General features: G+C 41.9%; 1 protein-coding gene across 1 annotated transcript in view; it reads right to left on the bottom strand.

The window, feature by feature from the left end:
- The window catches only part of CTNNA1 (catenin alpha 1), a 185,987-nt gene that overhangs the window by 117,984 nt on the left and 57,228 nt on the right, over positions 1-10,775 (bottom strand). Inside the window, exons 4-5 of the mRNA XM_003782153.2 lie at positions 7,121-7,287; positions 6,178-6,297 (exon numbers count right to left, since the gene is read on the bottom strand). Coding sequence (XP_003782201.1) covers positions 6,178-6,297; positions 7,121-7,287 — 287 coding nt within the window. The remainder of the gene's footprint in view (positions 1-6,177; positions 6,298-7,120; positions 7,288-10,775) is intronic.

Genomic DNA, 10,775 nt, shown 5'->3' on the forward strand with positions numbered 1-10,775 from the left:
ATGCACAATTTGATGAATTTTTGAAACGTTTTCATCAATTCTGCTCATAACTGGCCTCCCTGACCTCTTTTCAACAGTAACACTTTCTCTCCCCACAGAAACATGTTTAATCCATTTGTATACTGCCATTTTCTTCATGGCATTATCCCCATAAACTTAGTCTAACATGTCCCTGTTTGTTGTTCTAATTCAAGCTCCGACATACTCACAATGGCACACATAAACACTCACCAACAGAGTGAGATCCCGTCTCTAAAAAATAGACAGGTATTGTTGTGGTGAGAACCTATAGTCCCAGGTACTAGGGAAACTGAGGCAAGAGAATCACTTGAGCCTAAGCGTTTGAGGTTCCTATGAGCTATGATGCCACAGCACTCAACCCCAAGGCAACTGAGTGAGACTCTGTCTCAAAAAAAAAAAACAACAAAAAACACTTAACAACAATAATAATGAACACCACTCAGCAAAACATTGCCACATACAGACATAAACATAGCTGTGATATACTGATACACCAAGATTATAAAACCTTATGTAGTAGTTCATACAGTGCTGCCAAAGTATGAAGAGGGTGGTAAGTTCACGAACTTAATTGTCAGGCCTCATATATTATTACACAAAGATATGGACAAAGTACAGAGAAACCACAAGGCTGTTAGGCGCAATTACACAAGAGAAGGCAGCAGATACCAGAACATGTAGAGAATGCCACCCAAAAGAAGCTACGACTTTCAGTGAGCCAGGAGAACCAGCAGGAAGGGAACCAGAAGATAACACCACAGCCTGACTTTCCTATCTCCTCTAACATCCTGCAGGTACTTTCACTGGACAAACACAACCTGGAGCCAGAGGGGAAGGAAGCCTTCCAATGCAGTTTAGACAGGTTAGGTTCCTGAGTCAGAGAACAGCATGAATTAAGGGTGAAAACAGATATTAAGATATGAAGGGGCAAATAAAAAGATTGTCTACCATGTATTTAATAACTCCAAGATTTTTTGTGACAGTTAAGAAATGTCTGACATGTACTGCTACATTTTTTAGTATACTGAGGATCATATCCAAGGAATTCTTTTTCTTTTTTCTTTTTATTTGGAGACAAGAGTCTCACTCTGTTGCCCTGGGTAGAGCACTGTGGCGTCATCATAGTTCACAGCAACCTCAAACTCTGGGACCCGGCAATCCTCCAGCAATTCGCAGCCTCCCACATAGCTGAGAGTACAAAAGTGCACCACCACCCCAGCTAATTGTTTCTTGAGACAGAGCCTCAAGCTGTCACTCTGGGTAGAGTGCCGTGGCATCACGGCTCACAGCAACCTCCAACTCCTGGGCTCAAGTGAGTCTCCTGCCTCTGCCTCCCAAGTAGCTGGGACTACAGGTGTCCACCACAATGCCTGGCTATTTTTTGGTTGCAGCCATCATTGTTGTCTGGCAGGCCCGGGCTAGATTTGAACCCGCCACCTCAGGTGTATGTGGCTGGCACCTTAGCCACTTGAGCCACAGGCACTGACGCTAATTTTTTCTACTTTTAGCAGAGATAGGGTCTCAATCTTGCTCAGGCTGCTCTCAAACTCCTGAGTTCAAGCGATCCTCCTGCCTCAGCCTCCCAGAGTACTAGGATTATAGGCATGAGCCACTAGGACTGATCAAAGGAATTTTTTTTTTTGAGACAGTCTCATTTTGTCACCCTCAGTAGAGCGCTGTGGCAGCGTTACAGCTCACAGCAACCTTAAATTCTTAGGCTCAAGCAATTCTCTTGCCTAAGCCTCCCAAGTACCTGGGACTACAGGTGCTGGCCACAACACCCAGCTGTTTCTACAGATAGGATCTCACTCTTGCTCAGGCTGGTCTCGACCTCCTGAGCTCAGGCAAACCACTTGCCTAAGTCTACCAAAGTGCTAAGATTACAGGCATGAGCCACCGTGCCCGACAAAGAAATTCTTAATAGAGTCACGGCATACAAAATTAAAATTCAGGCAACATTACTTTCTAATAAGTGTATCCACAAAATTCACACACAAAATTCTGAATTATTATTATATTGTATCTCAAGAACACTATTTACTTACTCCAACGCTCCTCAATGATGCACAACAGTAAGTGGCAGTCTAAATAACCTTATTTTACCTAAATAGTAAGTCTTCATAAACAAAGATTAAACTAGATTTTAAAACAGAAGGACTATTCACCAAACTATCTTTTCTTCTCTTTTTTTTTCTTTGAGAGTCTCAAGCGGTTGCCCTGGGTAGAGTGCCATGGCTTCACAGATCACAGAAACCTCAAACTCTTGGGCTTAAGCGATTCTCTTGCCTCAGCCTCCCAAGTAGCTGAGACTACAGGCACCTGCCGCCAACGCCTGGCTATTTTTTTGTTGTAGTTGTCACTGTTGTTTGGCAGGCCTGGGCCGGGTTCATACCCACCATCCTCAGTGTATGTGGCTGGCACACTACCCACTGAGCTATGGGCGCCACACACACTATCTTTTAATTATAACTTAACATTTATTTCACTTATTCAAATGAGAGTTTTTAATTAAAACCATTAAAAAACATAAACTGTGAACATAATTTGGCCAGCTTGCCATGTTCAAAGAATTACCATTCTATTAAAGAATTTCTTAAGAACAATCAGTAAGGCTCAGCGCCTGTAGCTCAAGTGGCTTACGCACCAGCCACATACACCAAAGCTGGCGGGTTTGAATCTAGCCCGCGCATGCCAAACAACAATGACAACTACAACCAAAAAATAGCTGGGCATTATGGCAGGTGCCTGTAGTCCCAACTACTTGGGAGGCTGAGGTAAGAGAATCGCTTAAGCCCAAGAGTTGGAGGTTGCTGTGAGCTATGATGCCACAGCACTCTACCCAGGGCAACAGCTCTGTCTCAAAAAACAAACAAACAAACAAAAACAACCAGTAAAAAGGAAAAATATTTATAATTTATGTTATGTGACAGATTACGCCAACAGTAAGTATAAAATAAAAACACACTGAACTTACACAAAGGTAGTATACCAAATCTAGCTATGTTATCATGCAGAATATTAAGTACTGAAAATATAAAACCAGGATCTCAAATGTACAAAGTTAATTATCATTTTATGACCTCAAATATGAACAATAAATTACTACTCACCAACTGCCCACTGAGGAAGGCCTTCTTAGTGCCTGGCATTATAGAAAATACTGCATATACATTATTTAATTTAATCCTCCCATCCTGTGGCATATTTTATATTAATGAAAATATAACCAGAGCTGAGGTATCACAGTACTGATAACCATATTCCCTTAATAAAAGCTGTCTATTAAAAATCACAGTAGGGGCAGCACCTGTGGCTCAGTGAGTAGGGCGCAGGCCTCATATACCAAGGGTGGCGGGTTTGAACCCAGTCCCAGCCAAACTGCAACAAAAAAATATCTGGGTATTGTGGCGAGTGCCTGTAGTCCCAGCTACTCGGGAGGCTGAGGCAAGAGAATCGCTAAGCCCAAGAGCTGGAGGTTGCTGTGAGCTGTGATGCAACAGCACTCTACCAAGGGTGATAAGTGAGACTCTGTCTCTAAAAAAATAAAAAATAAATTACAGTGGTTTCCCTACCCAAATCCATTCCCCATTGCCACCCATGACTCAACTTCCTCCTGCTGGTAAGAGTTTTTGTTGAATGTTCCTGTCCTCAGGAAAGCTATCTCTATTGCAGAGCAGAAAGTGGATCTTTATTTTTTTTTATTTTTTATTTTTTTGGAGACAGAGCCTCAAGCTGTCACCCTGGGTAGAGTGCCATGGCCTCATACCTCACAGCAACTTCCAACTCGTGGGCTCAAGCGAGTCTCCTGACTCTGCCTCCTGAGTGCTGGGACCACAGGCGCCTGCCATAACGCCTGGCTATTTTTTGGTTGCAGCCATCATTGTTGTTTGGCGGGCCCGGGCTGGATTCGAACCCACCACCTTAGGTGTATGTTATGTGGCTGGCACCTTAGCCACTTGAGCCATAGGCACCAAGCCAAGTGGATCTTTATTAATGAGTCAGGCATGGTAACTCCTTTCCTCTTGCCAATGGTAAGCATGTTGCACAATTTACCTAGGGCAACAGTTCTCAACCTGTGGGTGGCAACCCCTTTGTAACAATAAAAATACATCCTGCATATCAGATATTTACATTACAATTTGAACAGAAGCAAAATTACAGTTATAAAGTAGCAACAAAAATAATTTTATGGTTTGGGATCACCACAACATGAGGAAGGTCATTAGAAGGGTCGCAGCATTAAGGGGCATTAGGAAGGTTGAGAACCACTGACCTAGGGGCTTCTAGATTGTTTGTTTATAAAGAGAGTCATATGGGGAAACTGTCCTTTTTTTCTCACTGGAAATATTGATGTGTGCAAATGTCATCCCTAGAACTTCTGTAGCCATCCAGTGCCAGGCATACTGAAGACAGCAATGCTGAAAATACAAAAACCTGGATCCTTAATGATAATGCAAAGCCCTTCCTTGAATTAACAGCCCTGAAGAATTCACTTAACCCAACTCAGAGCTTCTAGTTAGAAAATAAATCCCCAGCTCAGCACCTGTGGCTCAAGCGGCTAAGGCGCCAGCCACATACACCTAAGGTGGTAGGTTCGAATCCCCAGCCCAGGCCCGCCAAACAACAATGATGGCTGCAACCAAAAAATGGCCAGGCGTTGTGGCAGGCACCTGTAGTCCCAGCTACTTGGGAGGCTGAGGCAGGAGACTCACTTGAGCCCAGGAGTTGGAGGTTGCTGTGAGCGTGATGCCATGGCACTCTACCCAGGGGGATAGCTTGAGGCTCCGTCACAAAAAAAAAAAAGAAAAGAAAAGAAATCCTCTGCAGTTCAAGCAGTTTGGGAGCTAGTTTTTGTTGTTGTTGTTGTTGTTTTTTGAGACAGAGCCTCAAGCTGTCCCCCTGGTTAGAGTGCCATGGCATCACAGCTCACAGAAACCTCCAACTCCTGGGCTCAAGCGAGTCTCCTGCCCTAGCCTTCCAAGTAGCTGGGACCACAGGTGCCTGCCACAACGCCCGGCTATTTTTTGTTTGTTGCCGTCATTGTCATTTGGTGGGCCCAGGCTGGATTCAATCCCACCACCTTAGGTGTATGTGGCTGGCGCCTTAGCCGCTTGAGCCACAGGAGCTGAGCCAGGAGCTAGTATTTTTTTTTTTTTACAAGCTACCGCACAAAGTATCCTGAGATAGGTACTAACAATAGTAACAATTCATCTTTTCAGGGCACATTTTAAAAATATGAATTAAAAGCATAAACTTGATCAAGACTATGAAAGTTTTAAGAAGCTGGATGATAATATGTGTGTCCTCCCTGTAGCATATACCCCAGAAACACAGAGTCCAACAGGAAGTACATAGGAAGGCTTTCAAAGCACATCAACAGTACAAACACCAAAAGGTGACTGATGCGCAGAAAAATAAGAACACTCATCTACAAGTCAAACAATGGAAATTACTACTACTAATAATAATAGTTAAAAAGTGATAAAACATGTGCCGGAGATGAGGGAATGGAGATAATTTCTGATATGAAGATAATTCTAGTGTCTTAACTGATTTAAGTTTTTTAAAAATGATAATTAAACTCTACCACTAACTCAAGTTAATCCTTGAACACACATAACAAAGACCCACCTCTCCAGATACTACCTTTACCAGAAATTGTAAAGCCACTTAAGATAAAATGTTTATCAGAATTACAACAGAAGCCAGGTGTGGTGGCTCACAACTGTAATCCTAGTACTCTGAGGCAGGTGGATTACTTGAGCTCAGTAGTTCAAGACCAATCTGAGCAAGAGCCCCATCTCTAAAAATAGCCTGGTATTATGATGGGTACCTGTAGTCTCAGCTAGTCAGGAAGCTGAGGCAAGAGACTGAGCCCAGGAGATAAAGGCTGCTGTGAGCTATGATGATACCATGGCACTCTACGGAGGAGGACAGAATGAGACTCTGTCTCAAAAAAAAGAATTACAATAGGAGTGTCACATGAATGCAACTTAGTTACAGTTTTATTAATACCACCATACTGAAAAGAAACCTCTTAATTTAAATGCTTCAATGGAATTATATTGGCAGAGGAAGGTACTGACTGGTCTCTTCAGAAAACAGACTGGATAACAAACTAAACAACTTCAATACATCCCCAAATCATAATGGTACCTGTTGTCTTTTGGCTGCCATAATGTTCAGTTTATCCACTTCAGGTTTCAGGGCTTTATACTGTATTCCTAAGTCTTGTTCATTGCCAGCATTCCTCAATTTCAAGATACCGTCTTCCACCTATAAAACACAACCCCACCAAAAATAAAAATTCTAAACAGTGTAAGTCTACATATGAAGAAGACAGTATCCTAGAATTTTTTATTCCTTTTAACAGTTACTCCAATAGCCATCTATAATCCAAACTTTTTTTTTTTTTTAGAGACAGATTCTCACTTTATCACCCTCAGTAGAGTGCCGTGCTAGCACAGCTCATAGCAACCTCCAACTCCTGGCCTGAGATGATTCTCTTGCCTCAGCCTCCCGAGTAGCTGGGACTACAGGCACCTGCCACAACACCCGGCTATTTTTTGTTGCAGTGTGGCCAGGGCAGAGTTCGATCCTGCCACCCTTGATATATGAGGCCGGCGCCATACTCACTGAGCCACAGGTGCCTACCCTATAATCCAAACTTAAATCTCTCGATTATGTATGGCCCCCAAATATTGCAGCAGCTATTACATGGGAGCTTTACAGGAGATGGGAAAGATAATATTACATAGGCCTCTATCTGAAAGTACACAGCTTCACATATCTTGGTTTCTGAACTCTGGAACTCTACTAATACAAGGAAAATTTTAATCACTACTGAAAAGGGGTAAGACTTTCAAAACATCATCTTTGCTACAAGTTCTTCATTAGAATCAGGGCAACACTGGTTCACAACAGAGCCAGCATGATCTAAACTAAAAGGAGAAAAATAAGTGGAAATTAAAATCATCCCCAGTCCATTGAGATAAACCATGTTCAAAACCAATCAAAATCCTAAGGTGTGTGGAACTAAGCAAGGCCAGTAGCAGCCTTACTGTGATAGACAAAATTATAGAGATAGGCTTGTACTTACAACTTTCAGCTGAACAAGTAATTTGTAGACATCTGCCATGTCAGCCAAAATCAGCAGTCGAGTAACGGCAGAGAGCAAAGCTCGAGCTGCCCGAACCATGTTGCCTCGCTTCACAGAAGAGCAGGGATCATCTGCAAACTCTCCGGCAGCAGTCTTCATCAAATCACCTGTTTTATAGAATGAAAAACCAGCTCAGCAGAAATGATAACTGAGCTACACTTAAAGAAATAATAGTTCAAAAATCTTTCATACACAGATTTGGTTTAAAGGTTTTTATTTTTATTGCTGTTTGCTTTTCTTTTGTTTTATAGCGGTCACTAAAAAAAAAAATTCTCATATACTGTTGGTGAAAGAAAGATATCTGGGAAATGACTAGGCTCTTTATATCAAGAGGCTTAAAATTACTTTCCTTTGATCTGATAATACTTCTTTCCAAAAAGGAATTATTATCTGTATCCTTACAAAAATTCAAGATTTGGGCCAGACGTGGTGGCTCATGCCTGTAACACTAGCACTCTGGGAGGCCAAGGTGGGTGGATAGCTTGAACTCACGGGTTCTAGACCCGTCTCTACTAAAAGTAGAAAAACTGAGGCAAGAGGATCACTTGAGTCTAAGAGTTGGAGGTTGCTATAAGCTATGACGCCATGGCACTCTACCCAGGGTGATAGCTTGAGACTCTGTCTCAGACCAAAAAAAAAAAAATTCAAGATTTGAATGGAAAAGAAATGGATCTAATGTACTCTACCTCACAGCTGAAGAGTGCCTACTTCATTAACCATCCACGTATACAACTCTAACAAAGAACCAGTGGTATGTGAAAAGACAGAGTCCAGTCACCAACTCATTCATTTCCCTCACAGTAAAACACTACCAAAAGTTCAAACATTCAACAATAAGCATCAAGTAAATTATGATTTACTTACTTACAACTGATTATTATGCAACTATTAACATATATATGGAAAAATGTTAAGGATTATGATGAACTCTTATACAGAAAAAAAGATGAAATTATAAATGTACGATTCTTTTTTGGAAAAAAATGAAGAAAAAACTGGAATCAAAAGGTAAAACAATAGTTATCACCAGGTTACAAACTGCTTCTTGAGATTACTATGTGCTTATAAAAGCAGTTTCTATAATAAACAGGCATTATATCCACAATCAAAAAAGCAAGATATGGGTGGCACCTGTGGCTCAGGGGAGTAGGGCACCAGCCCCACATACCAGAGGTGGTGGTTTCAAACCCAGCCCTAGCCAAAAAAAAACAAAAAGGGCGAGATAAACACATGTATAAAGATTTTACTATAGTTACTAGGAATATCCACTTCATACAATCCTGAGTTGAAAAACTTATTTAACCTGGTAACTTAAGCAAGTAATACTTTGTCATTCATTCCTCTTAATAATCACGTAGGGTGGCTTGGTGCCTGTGGCTCAGCAGCTAGGGCACCAGCCACATACACTGGAGCTGGTGGGTTCAAATCCAGCCCGGGGCCTGCCAAACAACGACAACTACAACAACAACAAAAAAAAAAACAGCTGGGCCTTGTGGCGAGCACCTGTAGTCCCAGCTACTTGGGAGGCTGAGGCAAGAGAATCGCATAAGCCCAACAATTTGAGGTTGCTGTGAGCTGTGACACCACAGCACTCTATCCAGAGCAACATAGTGAGACTCTGTCTCAAAAAATAATAATAATCATAATCATGTAGACTGTCTACTGTCACTCTTTTCTCACAGCTGGAAGCAACTATCGGGCCAGAATCCTATCTTGTCCACTGATAGGGCCTATATAGTCATCTTTGGATTCACTGGAAAACAATTTCTTTCTTAGCTGAGTGTGTCCACTTCAGATTTAAGGCCATTCGCTCTCTCATCTGTACCACTAATTCATTAAAAACAAAACAAAAAATCATCAAGGGCCCTCTCAAGAAACCTACCAATTTCTGAACAGACCTCTCAAATTTCCTCTAGCTACCATCTTTGCACAATACAGGCTTAGAGGGGAAAACACTTAACCTCATATCAGATTCATGTATTAATTAGGTTTAGACCCACTAAGTAGTATTAATACTAGGAGTAAGATAAGCTCTGCATATTCATCAGGTCAGAAATAACATGCAATGAAGAATTTTACAGTAATATATAATATAGACTTTCTTCATATCTTTAGGAAGATACAAATATATGGCCAATTGTAATGTGGATTCATAACATTAACACTGATATCTTACAGTACTTTGTTTTTTTTCTGAGACAAAGACTCACTCTGTTGCCTTGGTAGAGTGCTGTGGCATCATTATAGCTCACAGCCACCTCAAACTCTTGGGCTCAAGCAACCCTCCTGCCTCAGACTCCCAAGTAGCTGAGACTACAGATGCCCACCACAAAGCTCATCTACTTTTCCTATTTTCAGTAGAAACATTGTCTCCCTCTTGCTCAGGCTGGTCTCAAACCCCTGAGCTCTAACAATCCACCCACCTTGGCCTCTCAGAATGCTAGAATTACGGGCATGAGTCACCATACCTGGCCACTTATAGTATTTTTAAAAGATGAAACTCATTCTTCTATTTAATTATTCAACAAGTATTTGAGAACCCGCCATATATCAAAGATTATATCAGGTGCCTATGATATAGTACATAAGAAACAGCCCATGCCATCATGAAGCTGTATGGAGGGAGGAAGACAGGCAAACAAGAGCTGATTAAGACAAGACACCTGCACTCTGGCTCAGCACCTGTACTCCAGTGGCTAGGGTGTCAGCCACATACACCGGAAGTAGCAGGTTCAAGCCCACCCCAGGCCTGCCAAACAGCAATGACAACTACAGCCAAAAATAGCCAGGCGTTGAGGCAGGCACCTATAGTCCCAGCTATTTGGGAAGCTGAAGCAGGAGAATCACTTAAGCCCACAGAGTTTGAGGTTGCTGTGATCCATGACGCCACAGCACTCTAGGCAGGGCGATATAGTGAGACTCTGTCTCAAAAAAAACAAAAAAAACAAAAAAAGACACCTGTACTCAAAGGGCTCACAAATTATAGAGTATTACAATGCAGTCAAAATAGTAATGGCCTCATGGACAAGGCCTCAGGAGGCTAAGGCAGGAGGATCACTTGAACCCAGGAGACTGAGGTTATTTTGAGGTAGGCTGATTCCATGGCACTCTAGCCTTGGCAACAAAATGAGACTCTGTCCAAATAAATAAATAAATAAATCCTGTGTAAAGATTCTTGAAAAGACAAAAAAAAAAAAAAAGAAAGAAAGAAAAGAAATTTATGAAGCTATAGTTGCTATGCCAGCACTCACAAAAACCTTGCACTAATGGCAAAATACATTTTTACCTCATATTGAAGATGCAGCCTTTATGTGAATGTAGGATTGCTATAAGAAAGGCACACCTATAAACTCTAATATGATCAAGAAAAAGTGAAGTCATCATAAGACAACTTAAAGCACAAGGAAAGTAAAGAATCTAAAGCTAGGCTCGGCGCCTATAGCTCAACTGGCTAAGGCGCCAGCCACGTACACCTAAGGTGGCGGGTTCTAATCCCCAGCCCAGACCCGCCAAACAACAATGACGGCTGCAACCAAAAAATTGCCTGGCGTTGTGGCGGGCGCCTGTGGTCCCAGCTACTTGGGAGGCGGAGGCA

This window comes from Otolemur garnettii, unplaced genomic scaffold, assembly GCF_000181295.1.
Source record: "Otolemur garnettii isolate 467f Iridium unplaced genomic scaffold, OtoGar3 scaffold00003, whole genome shotgun sequence".
Lineage (NCBI taxonomy): Eukaryota > Metazoa > Chordata > Mammalia > Primates > Galagidae > Otolemur > Otolemur garnettii.